At 37.8% G+C, this 19,961-nt stretch overlaps 3 protein-coding genes across 3 annotated transcripts; all 3 read right to left on the bottom strand.

Moving 5' to 3' along the window:
* Positions 1-4,264: 4,264 nt before the first annotated feature.
* Positions 4,265-7,801, bottom strand: LOC117300410 (beta-3 adrenergic receptor-like). Its single transcript, XM_033784196.1, has 2 exons — positions 7,056-7,801; positions 4,265-6,660 (listed from the first exon to the last, which is right to left on the bottom strand). Exon 2 carries the CDS (start codon positions 6,610-6,612, stop codon positions 5,497-5,499), a length of 1,116 nt encoding a protein of 371 aa, XP_033640087.1. The 5' UTR covers positions 6,613-6,660; positions 7,056-7,801; the 3' UTR covers positions 4,265-5,496.
* Positions 7,802-9,219: 1,418 nt separating this feature from the next.
* LOC117300409 (rhodopsin, GQ-coupled-like) lies at positions 9,220-12,121 on the bottom strand. The gene is made up of 2 exons (XM_033784195.1): positions 12,004-12,121; positions 9,220-10,828 (listed from the first exon to the last, which is right to left on the bottom strand). Exon 2 carries the CDS (start codon positions 10,788-10,790, stop codon positions 9,654-9,656), a length of 1,137 nt encoding a protein of 378 aa, XP_033640086.1. The 5' UTR covers positions 10,791-10,828; positions 12,004-12,121; the 3' UTR covers positions 9,220-9,653.
* A 4,121-nt stretch (positions 12,122-16,242) lies between these two features.
* Positions 16,243-19,070, bottom strand: LOC117300411 (beta-3 adrenergic receptor-like). The gene is made up of 2 exons (XM_033784197.1): positions 18,221-19,070; positions 16,243-17,828 (listed from the first exon to the last, which is right to left on the bottom strand). The coding sequence occupies exon 2, from the start codon at positions 17,778-17,780 to the stop codon at positions 16,665-16,667; it is 1,116 nt and encodes a 371-aa protein (XP_033640088.1). The 5' UTR covers positions 17,781-17,828; positions 18,221-19,070; the 3' UTR covers positions 16,243-16,664.
* Between the last annotated feature and the right edge of the window lie 891 nt (positions 19,071-19,961).

Raw genomic sequence — 19,961 nt, 5'->3', positions numbered from 1 at the left:
ACTTTATATTGGTTAGCATCTTTTTTTTCCTTCGGCCATTGTGTGGTTGGCCATATAAATTTCATATAAGTGTTTACACAATTATTGATAAACACAATTTGAAACCGTTTAGTGTAAACACTATTGTGTTTACAAAGGAAAGACTTGTTTTGGTTGTGGAGAATTACCACATAATATCTTGATAGGGCCTACAATATTTCAGACTAAAGTAAATAGCTCAGGTTGGACTGCTCTGTTGCAGTGCAGTGCAACAGAGCGGGACGTTTCACCAGTAGCGGCGGTGCTACGGTGGATTAGATGCATATCCCCCTACTTCTAAAACTTTGAGGTTCATTTCGCTATTGTGGAGACATAGCATACTGAATCTGTATGAGTTTATCCCCCACACCCAGCTAATTTCTTTGGCCCCCCCCCACCTGCCCCCCCTCTAATTCACACCTCAATTTGCTGATGACCAAATTTAAATCAAACCCAAAATCATTTGCACCCAGAGTTATTTAAGTGTAGCCCTTGAAAGTGCCCGTCCATGGGATTGTGATAATAGGCGATGGCTCATTAACAAAATTATGCAATTATTTTGCTTTACCCCTCCTCAAGAATGACGGTGATATATAAAGCCTGTCATTGTTGTAAGTCTGTTTTCTTCAGTAGTACGAAACTACGTAAGAAATCAATGTTTGCCCTCTTTAAATAAAGCCTTCCCCCCCCTTTTACCGCCCCACCCCATCCCTGATTAACAGAACTGGCACCGCTGCTGCATTTAAGGGTTTATGAAATTGTCAATTTCCAATGTTTACCTCGATGTTGTATAAAATGTAAGTGTTGTGTTAGTTTTAATCAAAGTTTCCTGAAATTTCTGTTTTTGTTCTTTACCCTGCCTTGATATTTTCAATGTTTTGTGCTAAAACAATTAATTTGATCTTGATGAATGTTTATTTTTAAATGGTCATTTTTAAAAATGTGTTTGACATGTGAGTTCAGATTTATGCAGCTGCAATTGAAGATACAGAACTGGGCCCACTTTTATGGCTTTACTTTAAATGGTTGATATTGTGCTTACTGCACAAGTTTTTGTTTCATAGTGCAAATTCATGGCAAACGCGTAAGCTGGACTTTTTTCGCGAACTTGTAAAATACGCTTTCTGCTATAGTTACCGTGAAAATTTGCTTTCTGTTAAGCATTGCTACGTACGTAATTAGAAGCTTGAGGCCAATATTTGAGGTTCACTGATACTATTGTCAGTTACTGACCTTAGAACCTGGAAGAATCCTGCCAGATTTACCTTTGAACTTGCAATGCTGACCAGTTATACTGTGTGTACGCATGCGCACAAAATGTGTGTGTGTATGCGCACACACCATTCTTATGATATAAATACTATCAGCTTGGTTGCTCTGAAAGTTACTCCCGGTTCATACTTCCTGCAAATATGAAGCATTTGTTTACGTCGCATGGCTGTTTGCAGGAGTTGAACACAGTTCAAACTGTTGCGAATTATTCATTGCAAAGTAAAAATTTGTATCGCATTCACATTCACAGGAAGCATGAACCGGGCTTTATGCATGTATAGTTCGGACTATCCGATGAAACTATTAGGTTTGTAAAACCAGTGCCTGTCTTCATTGTGTATACAAACAGGGGACCAGTCTAAACACAACATTTCTGTGCTCTTGCTGCGTAAGAGAATATTGCTTAGAAATGTGAAGTGTGAACGTTGTATGCGAAAGCAACAGATTTGTGCATACTTGTTTAAAAAAAAAGAAGAAAAAAAGCCTACGCTTAGTAAAAGTAGGCCTACATTGTAAGCAGAGCCATCAAATTGGGCTGAGATTTTGATAATTCAGTTCTGAAGTAACTTCTGAATTTGCTTGTTGCTTGATTTGACCTTTGGCTTGCATAAAATATGCAAAAGATAACGAGTAAACCAGTAATGGTATTACAGTAGTATGGTGCCTATAGAGTATTTACAACTTCTTGTGCACAAAACGTGTGAAAACATATGACAGTCAGGAGACAAGACACAAATTTAAGTTTCATTCTTGCTTTATGTTAATTTGTAAAATATTTTGTACTGTTGCCATTGATTAATACATGTATGTTATCCGACTTATTAGCAATATGTAATAAATTGTTCATTGTAGAGTGAAAAATTCTTGACACCTCGAGTCTTAAAATAATTGTTATGATGACATATATCTCCCTTTGTAAAGTGGTTGATTTTCCCCTCCACTCCCCTCCCCATAATTAGTGACCTCGCCAAAATGAGTGAACATTTTTCCTGGCCTCTGTTGCCCCTGGTCTTTAGCCTTGGTGTCCTTTCAAAGTTTGTCCATAGAATTTAAGATTTTCCGATGAAAGTCTGGCCTTTACCTCTCTAAGTTTTTTTTTCAGGTTATGAAACTTTCCTGTGAAATAATTTCTCCCAGAAGGAAGAATCATGGGACCAAAGTGACACTAGTTCGATAGTGTTGAATGTATGTTTTTGTACAACTCCTAACTCAACTGATTGATTTTAACTTTCAATTATGCTCGTGTAAATCAACCAATCAATCACAAATAATTTGTAGAGCGCCTAAATCAAAAGTTTGCTGAGGAGTGCATCACTAGCCGATTGTACAAAGAACAACAATTAGCACTACGAGTGCCTCTGGTATATGCCTGTAATAGCTTCTAGATAGTATCACTTTTCTATTGTGTGGATGTTGTCACTTGTCTGGCCTGGGTTGACAACGGATTGTCAGTGTGTCAAAAGAGGGCGCTGTAAATAACTAATGTCCAGCTCGGATAGTGTCAAAATTTCAACACAAACTTTGTTAGTTATAGCTGTAGGGTATTATAGCCATGGGCCATGATCGTTTTATGATATTATTCTCGAACATTTTCAACAGCTGCTTTTCCCATCAGAGTCACAACATGTTTCCGGAGATTAAGCCACAACATTCCCCATTTTCTAACCCACTACATTTCCTTTCTGATTTATAAGAAAATTTGCTTTATAAACAGGTTTTCTTTTATCAACCGGATCTTTGTGAACTTGAGATTGGTCCGTTAAAGGGAAGCTGAATTTGGTTATTGGTAGAGGTGCACCACGTCTCCTAAACCCCCTTAATAAAAACTTAAAATGTATTAAAGAAGCAGTTGTTGACTGAGAAACAAGTCCTTTCTAGTTAGAGAAAAACAATTTCGCCACGAGAACGTTTCACCCAAGAAACGTTTCATATACTATGTATTCCATTTGTGGATTAATCTTCCTACGAAAACCGCGACGGATTTTCGGTGATGCCTAAAAAACGCGACCACCTTTTGAAATGATGACTGGTAATTTTATAGCCAACATGTTTCACAAAACAAGTATTTTCGGGTGGGGGTAGGCTGAGTTGTGCTGGGGGGGGGGGGGCACACCCTACGTCATCTCCAAGTTGTATTATTACAATTAGATAGATAGATAGATAGATAGATAGAAATATACATTATTCCTCACTTGGGAAATTAAAATGGGCTTGTCAAAAAAATGTGTGCAAATACAATACAAACGATCGGTAACTATACAATAACACTATATTATACAAGTGGAAATTCTCAAATCATTAAATAAGTATACTGTAAAAACAAAGATCTAGTTTATATTCGCATTGGGTTTTATGAAGACCTATAGTTTCCAAAATAATACTTGAATTGTGTATTAAGTTGACCATAAATCCATAACGAGTTTGCAATAACAATCACAAACCATTAGTTGGGGAAATTATTTCTTATTCGTTAATTCTGGTTGTTCGTTAAACGCATGCATAAAATCAGCAACAAATTGACATAAAAACCAACTTGAGAAAAAATAATTGAAATAAATGAATAAATACATAAATAAACAAACAAGTAAACAGATAATACTTTAACCGTGTCATGAGAGATGAGCACAAAGTGAAAGAACTAATTCACATGGTTATCAAGTTCAAAATTAAGGGAAAAACACCGGAAAGAAGTTCAGATTGAGTATACTGCGGTAACGACAAGGCTTACACCCGTAAGTGTGGTGGTAACCCAACGATCCAGTGAATCATCCAGAAGGGGTAACTAATACACGGAACGATTTACTAATTTTTTATTTAAAATACGTAGGCTTTCATCACCGTCCATGAAGCCCAATTTGATGTAAATTAAGTTTTAATTGTTTCAAATGACCCCTAAAATGTGTCGTCTGATTTTGATAGTTTGTGTTTGGTAGATATGAAGTATTACGGTTTTTGGCTTAATTTTTTTTTTTTTTTTTGGGGGGGGGGGGGGGCAATTTAAAATGCACACTTTTATTTACATCTTGCTAGAAGAGCTTTTTGGGAGCTGACATATCTATGGTGACAGTTTTGACCCGAACAATTTAAAATGTACTTATGTCGGAAAATAAAGGACAAGAACATAGATATGGAAACAAAGAATTATAAGTCTTTTTGAAATTTGCCCTACTGCACCCCTTAAGTTTCACTCTTGTTTGAAATGGGAGCCTCATAGTCAATGGATGTCGGAACGCGAACATTATGAAACTGTTTCCCGAACCCGGATGGGGTTGAAAAAATAAAGGATCGTGCGTATAATCATAGAGCTATAGCTTGCCAACTTCAGATGTTTTTTTAATAACTTAACAATAAATAAATCAAAAATCAAAACAGTAATGCAGCAGATGAAGTTACTTCCTTATGAGAGTTCCATAATTGAATTACACCTGTAGGCCCCCTAATTCATGGAGACAGTAAATAGCTGCCAAAAAAATTCACAGAGCTTAAAACAAAAGAGAATGCATTCATATTTAAAGGCAATAGTAGGCTATGTAACAAAATAAACAAAACCGTTACCCTGCATTAAAAAGACACAAGAATATCTGATTAAATGTATTCATATGATAATTCTGAATAATAACATAACATGATCTGTAACTAACCACTCATAATCAAACAACAAAGTATTTATAATCTGTACATTGTTTACTAGAACTCCGTAATACAGAACGGATGTATGCCCATGTTGGTATGTCCATTGGCATGAAACAACTAGGAGATCTGAAGTTTAGTTATGATAATTCTGTTAATAACATGGTAATCAAACAACCGCATCCATAATACATTGTTTACTAAAAGTACTCCATACAGAACACGTCTTGGCACTGGCCTGAAACAAGAAGCTTGGCTAGTTTTCTGTTCACCATTTTTCTTCCATTCTGTGTATAATTGCGCGCTTTTAGCCATTATGTAAAGGGCATTATGACAACTCGAATCCACCCGAGTGAATTGCCTCTTCTCTTTTTTTGTTGTCAACGATCTCGAACGTATTGGGAAAACAGATTATAAAATATGTATACTTATATGTTAAAATAAATCCGTATATGCTTCAAACAAAGTCTCATCATGTTGAAGCGGCACCAAACTATGAATGTTTCGTCCAACCTCATGTGGTTATCTTGAATAATGTAACAAAAACATTTTCAGATAAAAGTTTGGTCTCTTGATTTATTTGCAACAAGCCGTCAGTTTTTTCAAGGCATCCGACGGCTCTTCTATCTCTGAATGTTTGCATCGCAGCATTAGACGCAGAACCTTCTTAAACTGTGGGTGCTTTGCTGCGTATATAATTGGGTTGACGCAGCTGTTGCACAAGAAGACCACACCTCCAAACAACAGGAAACGGTCGTTGTTCGGAATGAAGAGGGCCACGCTGTAAGGGGTTATGCAGATGAAGAAAGCACAAACTGCCATAAAGAGATTTTTGGTGATCTCGAGTTGTTGTCGATTGAGGCGATCCAGGCGACCGGCACGCAAGACGGCAGTGCTGTCTGACGTCTGGAAGGTCGGATTGACCCCAGAACTGGAAGAGCCTGTGCCTGGGTTAGTGACGTTGGTTTCGTTACTTATCTGCTTCTTGAAGTGACGACGGACGTGAACGAAGATGATGATGTAACTGGTGATGATGATGATAAATGGGATGGGGTAGGAGGCAAAAGTTTGAATCCTTTCAAACGTCTTGGCCTTCAGGTGGGTGTCGAGGTCGCTACATGTATGGTGCTGCTTGTCGTAGCCAAAGCTGCCAATTTCTAAAAGTGGAGGGACCGTCATGATGGCAATGGCGACAATCCATATGACAACGACATTGATAACGAGGTTGCATTTGGTGTAAAGAATACGGTACCATTTCATTGGGCTCTTGATAAGAATCAACCTATTGAGAGCGATTGAAGCGAGGTTGAAAAGACTGGCACTAGAACTTGTGTACAAGAGCAAACCTGCGATGTAACAAGGAGCTTCCGTCGACCCCGGCCAGCTGTTGCCAGGGGTGAGTAAAGCAACTGCACTTATTGGCATTGCCAGTCCTGCTAACAGGTCTGCAGAGCTGAGGCTTACCACGAAGACATTTGTTGATGTTCGGAGTTTCTTGCTGAAGATGACAGCAAGAATGACCATGCTGTTACCGGTAATGTTGATGACCGCGATCAGTAGGAAGAGAAAGCCTGCAACGACTCTTTCAGGATAGCTGTGAAGAGACAGGCTGGCCATTGTGGTCATTGTTGTGTTGACCGTCCATGAAACTGCCGTAGAGTTTGATATTTTCTCCGAGTCGTTGATATCCATGAGTTTAGTTTGGTATCCTTGTGCTTATGAGAAAAATCACTTATAAATCTGCAAAGTGACAAAGTAAAAAAACTAAATGTTAAAACTAAAAATTTAATGTTCTCTGTAATTAGGTTTCTTTCAACCTCGAGATGTTTGAACTCAGTCTGTTATTCGAAAAACAAAAAACTAAAAACTGTATCCCGGTACGTCCATACTTTATCCATATAATTATATAAACAAAGGCTACCCTGGGTGTTATATTAAGGGAGCAGTGTGAGCTTTGATAACCAAAGTTGGACCGTGCCAAACTCGGTATTTAATAGCTGGACTTCTGACTTGAATTACCCATCACAGACAGTTCGGAAACAGTTAACGAAAAGGGACAACACATTGATTCAAATAGGCTCTTTTGAAATAAAAAACAAACATAAAATTCTGAATTAATTAATTAAACAACTAACCTTTATTGTCCAGACAGAACCGCTTAACTTTAAACCAACTTTCTAGAACTGAATGTTTCAACAAACGAACAGCAATATCAGGATACATGTATCTGGATTGCTTGAAGTTGTTGGTCAATCTATGGTATGGAGTCAGTCGCTTAATCGCGGCTGCTTAAATACAGACCGCCAAGATCACGGGCAAGTTTCCCGGAAGTTTGTCTGGTTTATTACCAATAAGAACCAATAAGTACAATTACATGTAAAACGAAAGTATGACGTATAGGTAAAGGATATAGCCAATGAAACCACAGAAAAATAAAGGGTCCTTACTTCCTTATTTCAAAACAATAATATTGTTCAAGTATACATTTTTATAATAAAGACGAGCAATATCAAAGATCGTGCCGCTATAGTTTACAATTGCACTATATCGAAACTTGTTTTCCCGGGTATTTGTGTGTGTGTACAATAGAAAAAAGGTGCGACCAATGTCATGTGAGCTAGGATGTAACATCATCAAACAAGACGTCCTCAAAAAGTGTCACTGCAGTTATTGTTTGCTCGATATTTTCTGTCTAGAATTACCAGTTGCCTATAATGTGAGCAAGAGTCTATGACTGAATACAACAGTAAGAACATAATTATAGCAAGTCTTTCAAATTATACAATGAACGGATGACCATGTGAGCACATTGTCATCACAAGAATAACACTATTTTGAAGTGGAAATCGATCCAAAAGAAAATTCACTTCCAAAACTATGATTTTTTTTTTCTATTGAGAAATATCTCAAGGCTAGGCTATACATGCTACATTATTGTTATAACATTGTTACCCTCCCCAAGGTTGTGGGGGTATGTTCCAGTTTGGAATAAAACATGATACAATACAATACAATATAATACAATACAATACAATCCCATTACTAACTATTTTTGAGAAAGATAATTGCTTATAAAAATAATTATATCATTATAGTTTAAAACACCATCAGTTACTCACAAAGTGTTTATAAAATAGTTTTGTATTATTATTTATCTGACAATTTACACAAAATACAGTATACCATTAGTATAATAAAGCTCTAAAAACATTGAACGGAAACCATCAAGATGGTACAGGGGCAGGCAGAAGAAGTTGGAAAACAAACTGGACTAAGTACAGTAGAAATGACAATCCTGGTTTGTCTGACAAAAGTGCTTGTACATAAGGCACTGTCACGAGGGGTGTGTCAGTTGTTACCAATGTTAAAGAATTATAACAAAATAGAACAACCCATTAAAGGGTCTGGGTACATTTTTCACACAATGTCCACGGATTTACATTAAACTTAAACAGATTGAAGATAATTACAGTAGAAAGCTTCCCCTAAAATATTACCTGCTGAGGTGCTGTAATTTTTGAGAAATGAGTAAAACAATGTTACAGAAATAATTTTATTCTAAGTTTTAGCATGTAAACAACATACCATAACTTACGTTTTTACATGCAAACAAATTTCTCACTCGAAAAGTGAGATTATTTTCATGCCTTATTTCGTAACTTTTGACTATCTGCCAATCACCAAGAGAGGGCGCTCTTCACCAGGTAATGTCAACAACTTTAGGAATAGGAGAAGCATGAGTGACGGTCACTGACAGCAAATACTTTGTGTTTTGCGTGTCTTTGATTTTGTATTTTAGATTTAGCCAAACTGTATTTTGTTGTTCATAACACATTGCCAGCATAAACCAAACTGTTCTGGAACAGGACGTACTGGACACGAGTTCCCCAACGATAACAAGCGGTGTGCATGAGTTTTTGGGAGTGTTTCTTCTCGGGTAATTAGCAAAAATTCCAAAATGCTGACCTACCAAAAATTGAGAAGAAATCTTAAGTTTAGTTGTATGACAATGTATCTGATTTAATTTTCAAGAGGCTGAGAGACTTCTAAATATTTTTTGAGTATTTTTGAATTTTTAGCATTTACCATTGTTTACTGTACGAGTTGTGCACCCTTACCTGGTAGGTCTGCTGCCCTCTAGTGGCAGAGCTTTCAAAAAGTCTCCCATTGAGTGTATGCATTCATTACAAATTTACAGTTAAGTGTAGATTCTTAAAAATAATCTACACTTTCATCAATAGAGTGACGTCACAGAAATAGTTGAATGCGGTACCCTTGATTAAGCACAGAAGCATTCGGTTGTTTCCGATAAATTGTATTTAATATAAAATAGTTATTACATAATAACAAACCTCACACCTTTAAACGAAACATTAATATAACATGTACTGCCATCTTGGTTAAGCATGCTGTTCATGAATACGTTTAAAACCGGGCAAAATTGTACCAATAACTTTGATCAGTATTTCTCCTATATAGTAATATTGTTAGGCACTATTTTATAAACAAATGCTTTGAACTCGAACTGAGCTATGGATATAAAGTATGAAAACTTATACACAAACGTACAAAACTGGCCTTGCTCGTTTTTGGACTGATTCCCCAAACCAGGGTACCAGCTTTTTAAGCGGTACAGACCAATGTTTCATCTAGTAACCTCATTGTGATTATTTTCAATAATAACAAAGCAAACAAAAAATTCCAGCTTCTGTTTATCCTGACCTCTCAATTATTTATGATTTGCAACAGCATTTGGCTGTCAAGTATTTGATGGTATCCGACGGCTCTTCTATCTCTGAGTATTTACATCGCAGGATCAGACGCAGAACCCTCTTAAACTGCGGGTGTTTTGCTGCGTATATTATTGGGTTGAGGAAGCTGTTGCTGAGGAATACCACACCACCGATCACCAGGAAACTCTCGTTGTTCGGGAAGTAAAGGGCCACTGCGTAAGGGGTTATACAGATGAAGAAAGCACAGACTGTAATGAAGAGATTTTTGGTGATCTCGAGTTGTTGTCGATTGAGCCGATCCCGGCGTTCGGCACATATGACGACAGTGCTGTCTGACCTCTGGAAGGTCGGGTTGTCCCCGGACCTCTGGAAGGTCGGGTTGTCCCCGGAGCCGAGAGACTCGTGCTTAGTGTCAGTTGCCGCATCCATCTGCTTCTTGAAGTGGCGACGGACGTGATAGAATATCATGACATAGCTGGTTATGATGATGATTAATGGGAGGGGGTAACCGGCGAAGAGTTGAATCCTTTCAAACATTTTGGCCTTCGGGTGGGTCTCCAGGTTTGAGCACGTGTGCTGCTTCTTACCGTAGCCATAGTCACCAATGCCGCAAAGAGGAGGGACTATCAGAATAGCAAATGCTACAATCCATATGATCACGACATTAATAACGAGGTTGCATTTGGTGTACAGAATACGGTACCATTTCATAGGACTCTTGATAAGAATCAACCTATTGAGAGCGATGGAAGCGAGGTTGTAGAGACTGGCACAGGCACTTGTGTATAGAAGCAAGCCTGCGTTGTAACAAGGAGCTTCCGTCGACCACGGCCAGCTATTACCAGGGGAGATCAGCGCAACTGCACTCATTGGCATTGCCAGGCCTGTCATAAGGTCTGCAGAGCTGAGGCTTACCACGAAGACATTAGTTGATGTTCGGAGTTTCTTGCTGAATATGACAGCAAGAATGACCATGCTATTACCAGTAATGCTAGTGACCGATATCAGGATGAAGCAAACACCCAAGACGACTCTTACAGGATAGCTATGGACAGCCGAGATACTCGTTGTAGTCATTGTTGTGTTCGGCAGCCATGAAACAGTCGTAGAGTTTGAAGTTGTCTCGTTGATATCCATTTTGTGTTCACAGTCATTGTTCTCAGTTGAGAAAACTCCTTGAAAAATAAAAAATTGTAAGGAAGTTATGTGGAGAATTTTGTAGTACAAATACTTGTTGTTTCTTGTATTTCAACTACGAGATGTGTCAAGTATAGTTTAATCCGAGAGGCACAAAGTGAAACACAAGACTTTATGTCACGCTAAAAACGGTCATGTCTGAAATTAACAACTTTTTAGTTTTTATTATAGTTATAAAAATGGAAACAATATGGGTTTTATTCGAAAAGGGAATGGTATGTGTGGGCTTTCTTACCAAAGTTGGTATCCCTACCACAGCTGGTGTATTTGAGCTGAGGTCGTTTTACCATTAAGCAAAACTCAGTTTCCCCATAGTTTATGCATGCCCACTGAACCCCGGTTCGATTCCCGAACCGGAGTCTTGGATCTTGATTTGGGGTTTTCGGTCCCTACCTGGCTCCTTGGGTTTTCCTTATGAATAGGATTTGTGTTCTCCCACGTCTAAAACGGAAACTTCTTCCTTGTCTTCTTTACAAAAAGTTTGTGTGAAGATTCAATACGGTGCTAATGCAAATTAATTTTTTTTCTTCTCTTTTTTCTTTGTCGCTGTTTTAATTGTAAACCATGAGTAATTCAGCTTTTGGCTGCGATTCATGTTCTATTTAATATAACATTTTGAAATGAAATGAAATGCTTTGCCTACTACATAATTCCAATTCAAGTTCAGAAGAAAATTTTGGAATGTAAGCTCTAGGTCACCCATGCCCAACATCCTAAGCTGGTTGTTCTCTTTCGATCTTTCGAAACAGTCCAGGACTGCATTGCCTACAAAAACACCTTGCCTTTGTCAAACCACACCACAGCTCAACTTTTACACAACGTTTGAAGTCAACAACATCGAAGCAACATTGCCTCGGCATTAACGTTGAGTGCAATAGTAAGTTTTACTCAAATACATGAAATCAGTCTTCTGGCTGTCGATTGTTCGCGTATTGATACAATCAACGTCACTGGCAGGTGACATTCAGTATTTCCCAAGGTTTGGCAGCCATGATTCCATTTAGACGCTTTGCCGACTGCATAGTTCAGATTCAAATTTAGAAGAAGAACGTATGGATCGGAAGCCCTAGGTCCTCCATGCCCAGAACTAATTAAGCTGACTTTCTCTTTCTAAAAACAGAAGTTATGACCGCATAACATAAAAACAGCTAACCCCTTTTCAGACAACACCACAGCTAATTATTTTATACCACGTTTGTGGCCCGCACCAAATCACAACAACATTTCCTCAGATTTACCGTTGCCGATCGTTCGCGTATTATACAGTCAACGTCACTAGCAGGTTCAGAATCATTTAGCATGTCCCATGGTTTTGCTTTGAAAAACTACCAAAAGGCTTGGTGGTAACAAAATATATGCAAATAAGCCTGGAGAACATTTCGAAAGGTGAGAATAATAATACTGTATAGAAGGAATGCGAGTCACTAAAGAATCATATAGGCGTATTATGTATACATGTACTCTAATAAAAGAATCGAAACCCAGTTTGAACTTGTTTATTTGGACAAACCTTGTTTTCCAGGGTACTTTGGTAAAAAACCTTGAAGTTTTGTTAAGTTGGAATGTTTGAAGAGTTGTTTGCCAAGTACTTTTTATAGACGTATAAGGAAATAGACGGTTTTAAAGTTAACATTAAAAACCCAACTCGGTGTACGACATTGTGAATAAAATGAGTAGGGTAGATGGCCCATGGAGGAATATATGTACTTATTCCTTTATGGACGGCCTCCGCTTTCGATTAAAACCGGACATTCTTCAGAGGCATAACCAGGTTCAAACAACATATCCAGTAAAAAGAGGGGCAAAGGATTATAGGGAAGGGATCTAGAAGAAGTGGGACATTTATATCTTTTCAAAGTTTCTTTTCTAGAAACACTTGGTGGCTATGAACCAAGGGGAGTATACTGAGCAAACGATATGCAGTACGTTTCATCCATTATGAATCAAATAATAATAATAATAATAATTTCCATTTATATAGCGCATTATATGAAATGGTGATACCAATATAAATTGGAGAGACTATGAGCAGTGACTCACAAATTGTGTATAGAAGCAAGCCTGCGTTGTAACAAGGAGCTTCCGTCGACCACGGCCAGCTATTACCAGGGGAGATCAGCGCAACTGCACTCATTGGCATTGCCAGGCCTGTCATAAGGTCTGCAGAGCTGAGGCTTACCACGAAGACATTAGTTGATGTTCGGAGTTTCTTGCTGAATATGACAGCAAGAATGACCATGCTATTACCAGTAATGCTAGTGACCGATATCAGGATGAAGCAAACACCCAAGACGACTCTTACAGGATAGCTATGGACAGCCGAGATACTCGTTGTAGTCATTGTTGTGTTCGGCAGCCATGAAACAGTCGTAGAGTTTGAAGTTGTCTCGTTGATATCCATTTTGTGTTCACAGTCATTGTTCTCAGTTGAGAAAACTCCTTGAAAAATAAAAAATTGTAAGGAAGTTATGTGGAGAATTTTGTAGTACAAATACTTGTTGTTTCTTGTATTTCAACTACGAGATGTGTCAAGTATAGTTTAATCCGAGAGGCACAAAGTGAAACACAAGACTTTATGTCACGCTAAAAACGGTCATGTCTGAAATTAACAACTTTTTAGTTTTTATTATAGTTATAAAAATGGAAACAATATGGGTTTTATTCGAAAAGGGAATGGTATGTGTGGGCTTTCTTACCAAAGTTGGTATCCCTACCACAGCTGGTGTATTTGAGCTGAGGTCGTTTTACCATTAAGCAAAACTCAGTTTCCCCATAGTTTATGCATGCCCACTGAACCCCGGTTCGATTCCCGAACCGGAGTCTTGGATCTTGATTTGGGGTTTTCGGTCCCTACCTGGCTCCTTGGGTTTTCCTTATGAATAGGATTTGTGTTCTCCCACGTCTAAAACGGAAACTTCTTCCTTGTCTTCTTTACAACAAGTTTGTGTGAAGATTCAATACGGTGCTAATGCAAATTAATTTTTTTTCTTCTCTTTTTTCTTTGTCGCTGTTTTAATTGTAAACCATGAGTAATTCAGCTTTTGGCTGCGATTCATGTTCTATTTAATATAACATTTTGAAATGAAATGAAATGCTTTGCCTACTACATAATTCCAATTCAAGTTCAGAAGAAAATTTTGGAATGTAAGCTCTAGGTCACCCATGCCCAACATCCTAAGCTGGTTGTTCTCTTTCGATCTTTCGAAACAGTCCAGGACTGCATTGCCTACAAAAACACCTTGCCTTTGTCAAACCACACCACAGCTCAACTTTTACACAACGTTTGAAGTCAACAACATCGAAGCAACATTGCCTCGGCATTAACTTTGAGTGCAATAGTAAGTTTTACTCAAATACATGAAATCAGTCTTCTGGCTGTCGATTGTTCGCGTATTGATACAATCAACGTCACTGGCAGGTGACATTCAGTATTTCCCAAGGTTTGGCAGCCATGATTCCATTTAGACGCTTTGCCGACTGCATAGTTCAGATTCAAATTTAGAAGAAGAACGTATGGATCGGAAGCCCTAGGTCCTCCATGCCCAGAACTAATTAAGCTGACTTTCTCTTTCTAAAAACAGAAGTTATGACCGCATAACATAAAAACAGCTAACCCCTTTTCAGACAACACCACAGCTAATTATTTTATACCACGTTTGTGGCCCGCACCAAATCACAACAACATTTCCTCAGATTTACCGTTGCCGATCGTTCGCGTATTATACAGTCAACGTCACTAGCAGGTTCAGAATCATTTAGCATGTCCCATGGTTTTGCTTTGAAAAACTACCAAAAGGCTTGGTGGTAACAAAATATATGCAAATAAGCCTGGAGAACATTTCGAAAGGTGAGAATAATAATACTGTATAGAAGGAATGCGAGTCACTAAAGAATCATATAGGCGTATTATGTATACATGTACTCTAATAAAAGAATCGAAACCCAGTTTGAACTTGTTTATTTGGACAAACCTTGTTTTCCAGGGTACTTTGGTAAAAAACCTTGAAGTTTTGTTAAGTTGGAATGTTTGAAGAGTTGTTTGCCAAGTACTTTTTATAGACGTATAAGGAAATAGACGGTTTTAAAGTTAACATTAAAAACCCAACTCGGTGTACGACATTGTGAATAAAATGAGTAGGGTAGATGGCCCATGGAGGAATATATGTACTTATTCCTTTATGGACGGCCTCCGCTTTCGATTAAAACCGGACATTCTTCAGAGGCATAACCAGGTTCAAACAACATATCCAGTAAAAAGAGGGGCAAAGGATTATAGGGAAGGGATCTAGAAGAAGTGGGACATTTATATCTTTTCAAAGTTTCTTTTCTAGAAACACTTGGTGGCTATGAACCAAGGGGAGTATACTGAGCAAACGATATGCAGTACGTTTCATCCATTATGAATCAAATAATAATAATAATAATAATTTCCATTTATATAGCGCATTATATGAAATGGTGATACCAATATAAATTGGAGAGACTATGAGCAGTGACTCACAAATTTTTGTTTAAAATAGTTTATTGTGGTTTTTTTATTTGACAATTCACACAAAAATACAAACATGATAAAGCCCTAAAAACCTTTATAAACATTTAACTGAAACCATCAAGAGGAAAGGTATAATAAAGAGCACCATGGGTACATCTAGATTTTACAAAAGGCAGACAGATAAGAAGTATGAATAGCAAAGTTATACCCAGAATGAGGTGACAGTATAGGGTTTGTTAGGACAGTCAAAAATGAACGCACTGTCACCATTTTATGAAAACGTTGAAATTCGGGGGAAATTGTACAAATAAGTTTGATATTAGGCCTAAGGTATTTCCTTGTTTGTAGTGTTTCGTATGTACACATAACGGATTTGAACCCAAGCTATGGATTTAAAGTATGACAACTAACATAAACATAACATAAACTTCAGATGTTTTTTAATAACTAAACAATAGAAAAAAATCAAAAAATCAAAACAGTAATGCAACAGATGAAGTTACTTCCTCATGATAGTTCCATAATTTGAATTACACCTGTAGGCCCCCTAATTCATGGAGACAGTAAATAGCTGCCAAAACAAAAATCACAGAGCTTAAAATAAAAGAGAATGCATTCATATTTAAAGTCAATAGTAGGCTATGTAACAAAATAAACAAAACCGTTAGCCTGCAGTAAAAAGACATTAAGAATATCTGATTAAATGTGTTCATATGATAATTCTGAATAATAACATAACATGATCTGTAACTAACCACTCATAATCAAACAACAAAGTATTTATAATCTGTGCATTGTTTACTAGAACTCCGTAATACAGAACGGATGTATGCCCATTTTGGTACGTGCATTGGCATGAAACAACTAGGAGATCTGAAGTTTAGTTATGATAATTCTGTTAATAACGCGTAACCAAACAACCGCATCCATAATACATTGTTTACTAAAAGTACTCCATACAGAACACGTATTGGCACTGGCCTGAAACAAGAAGCTTGGCTAGTTTTCTGTTCACCATTTTTCTTCCTGTCTGTGTATAATTGCGTGCTTTTAGCCATTATGTAAAGGGCATTATGATAACTCGAATCCACCCGAGTGATTTGCCTCTTCTGTTTTTTTTGGGGTCAACGAACCCGAGAAAGTATCGGGAAAACAGATTATAAAATATGTATACTTATATGTTAAAATAAATCCGTATATGCTTCAAACAAAGTCTCATCATGTTGAAGCGGCACCAAACTATGAATGTTTCGTCCAACCTCATGTGGTTATCTTGAATAATGTAACAAAAACATTTTCAGATAAAAGTTTGGTCTCTTGATTTATTTGCAACAAGCCGTCAGTTTTTTCAAGGCATCCGACGGCTCTTCTATCTCTGAATGTTTGCATCGCAGCATTAGACGCAGAACCTTCTTAAACTGTGGGTGCTTTGCTGCGTATATAATTGGGTTGACGCAGCTGTTGCACAAGAAGACCACACCTCCAAACAACAGGAAACGGTCGTTGTTCGGAATGAAGAGGGCCACGCTGTAAGGGGTTATGCAGATGAAGAAAGCACAAACTGCCATAAAGAGATTTTTGGTGATCTCGAGTTGTTGTCGAATGAGGCGATCCAGGCGACCGGCACGCAAGACGGCAGTGCTGTCTGACGTCTGGAAGGTCGGATTGACCCCAGAACTGGAAGAGCCTGTGCCTGGGTTAGTGACGTTGGTTTCGTTACTTATTTGCTTCTTAAAGTGACGACGGACGTGAACGAAGATGATGATGTAACTGGTGATGATGATGATAAATGGGATGGGGTAGGAGGCAAAAGTTTGAATCCTTTCAAACGTCTTGGCCTTCAGGTGGGTGTCGAGGTCGCTACATGTATGGTGCTGCTTGTCGTAGCCAAAGCTGCCAATTTCTAAAAGTGGAGGGACCGTCATGATGGCAATGGCGACAATCCATATGACAACGACATTGATAACGAGGTTGCATTTGGTGTACAGAATACGGTACCATTTCATTGGGCTCTTGATAAGAATCAACCTATTGAGAGCGATGGAAGCGAGGTTGAAAAGACTGGCACTAGAACTTGTGTACAAGAGCAAACCTGCGATGTAACAAGGAGCTTCCGTCGACCCCGGCCAGCTGTTGCCAGGGGTGAGTAAAGCAACTGCACTTATTGGCATTGCCAGTCCTGCTAACAGGTCTGCAGAGCTGAGACTTACCACGAAGACATTTGTTGATGTTCGGAGTTTCTTGCTGAAGATGACAGCAAGAATGACCATGCTGTTACCGGTAATGTTGATGACCGCGATCAGTAGGAAGAGAAAGCCTGCAACGACTCTTTCAGGATAGCTGTGAAGAGACAGGCTGGCCATTGTGGTCATTGTTGTGTTGACCGTCCATGAAACTGCCGTAGAGTTTAATATTGTCTCCGAGTCGTTGATATCCATGAGTTTAGTTTGGTATCCTTGTGCTTATGAGAAAAACCACTTATAAATCTGCAAAGTGACAAAGTAAAAAAACTAAATGTTAAAACTAAAAATTTAATGTTCTCTGTAATTAGGTTTCTTTCAACCTCGATATGTTTGAACTCAGTCTGTTATTCGAAAAACAAAAAACTAAAAACTGTATCCCGGTACGTCCATATTTTATCCATATAATTATATAAACAAAGGCTACCCTGGGTGTTATATTAAGGAACAGTGTGAGCTTTGATAACCAAAGTTGGACCGTGCCAAACTCGGTATTTAATAGCTGGACTTCTGACTTGAATTACCCATCAGACAGTTCGGAAACAGTTAACGAAAAGGGACAACACATTGATTCAAATAGGCTCTTTTGAAATAAAAAACAAACATAAAATTCTGAATTAATTAATTAAACAACTAACCTTTATTGTCCAGACAGAACCGCTTAACTTTAAACCAACTTTCTAGAACTGAATGTTTCAACAAACGAACAGCAATATCAGGATACATGTATCTGGATTGCTTGAAGTTGTTGGTCAATCTATGGTATGAAGTCAGTCGCTTAATCGCGGCTGCTTAAATACAGACGGCCAAGATCACGGGCAAGTTTCCCGGAAGTTTGTCTGGTTTATTACCAATAAGTACCAATAAGTACAATTACATGTAGAACGAAAGTATGACGTATAGGTAAAGGATATATAGCCAATGAAACCACAGAAAAATAAAGGGTCCTTATTTCCTTATTTCAAAACAATAATTGTTCAATTAGTATAAACTTTTATAATAAAGACGAGCAATATCAAAGATCGTGCCGCTATTATCGAAATTGCAATTATTACAATTGCACTATTATCGAAACTTGTTTTCCCGGGTATTTGTATGTGTACAATAGAAAAAGGGTGCGACCAATGTCATGTGAGCTAGGATGTAAGAGTCTATGACTGAATACAACAGTAAGAACATAATTATAGCAAGTCTTTCAAATTATACAAAATGAACGGATGACCATGTGAGCAAATTGTCATCACAAGAATTACACTATTTTGAAGTGGAATTCGATCCAAAAGAAAATACACTTTCAAAACTGTACGATTCCTTTTTTTTTGTCTATTTGAAATATCGCAAGGCTAGGCTACATGATGCTACATTATTGTTATAATATTGTTACCCTCCCCAGGGTTATGGGGGTATGTTCCAGTTTGGAATAAAACATGACACAAAAATGGGTGCGTTCGTTTAGCTTCCCTGGGTCGACCCCGGTGTGTGGAGTTTTTTTTTCCCAGGACGAACGTGTGCAGATAATTACCCACGTTCGTCCTAGAAAGAAAAAAAAACCCCGCCACACACCGGGGTAGACCCAGGGGAGCTAAACGAACGCACCCAATATACAATACAATACAATACAATCCCATTACTAACTATTTTTGAGAAAGATAATTGCTTATAATATTATGATATCATTATAGTTTAACCCTCTAGTCACTGCACCGCCCGAGTTTCTGAAAACCAATTTTTCAAGATTCTTGCAGTAAACAACTGGAATCGTAGTTCAATTTTTAAAAGATAGTTTAATATTTATGCACAATTTTTTACCCTTTCGGTAATGTTTGTATAAAAGTACAAGCTCCCATTGGGAACAATAATCGGCTCTCGAATATTTTTTGTAAGGATAAAATGGACACAATAGCTTTTCAAGGCTTTTATCTGGCTCAATGCTCATCTAATTAAATGCGAAGGCGTTAGTTTTCGACAATATCATCATTAATTATGAATAAATACAGTTTCCGTTGTGTTTACTAATTGGTATGAGCTAAATTGTTATAGAAGGGCAGGCAGAAGAAGTTGAAAAACAAACTGGACTAAGTACAGTAGAAAGGACAACACTGGTTTGTCTGACAAAAGTGCTTGTACACAAGAAGGGGTGTGTCAGTTGTTACCAATGTTAAAGAATTATAACAAAATAGAACAACCCATTAAAGGGTCTGGGTACATTTTTCACACAATGTCCACGGATTTACATTAAACTTAAACAGATTGAAGATAATTACAGTAGAAAGCTTCCCCTAAAATATTACCTGCTGAGGTGCTGTAATTTTTGAGAAATGAGTAAAACAATGTTACAGAAATAATTTTATTCTAAGTTTTAGCATGTAAACAACATAC

Source organism: Asterias rubens, chromosome 15 (assembly GCF_902459465.1).
Source record: "Asterias rubens chromosome 15, eAstRub1.3, whole genome shotgun sequence".
Classification (NCBI taxonomy): domain Eukaryota; kingdom Metazoa; phylum Echinodermata; class Asteroidea; order Forcipulatida; family Asteriidae; genus Asterias; species Asterias rubens.
The sequence above is the reverse complement of the archived record's forward strand: the minus strand, read 5'-3'. Positions and strand labels throughout refer to the sequence as shown.

Excerpts from the sequence above, each read along its gene's own strand:
- LOC117300410 (XM_033784196.1), bottom strand. The coding sequence starts at position 6,612 with ATGGATATCAACGACTCGGAGAAAATATCAAACTCTACGGCAGTTTCA.
- LOC117300411 (XM_033784197.1), bottom strand. The coding sequence starts at position 17,780 with ATGGATATCAACGACTCGGAGACAATATTAAACTCTACGGCAGTTTCA.
- LOC117300409 (XM_033784195.1), bottom strand. The coding sequence starts at position 10,790 with ATGGATATCAACGAGACAACTTCAAACTCTACGACTGTTTCATGGCTG.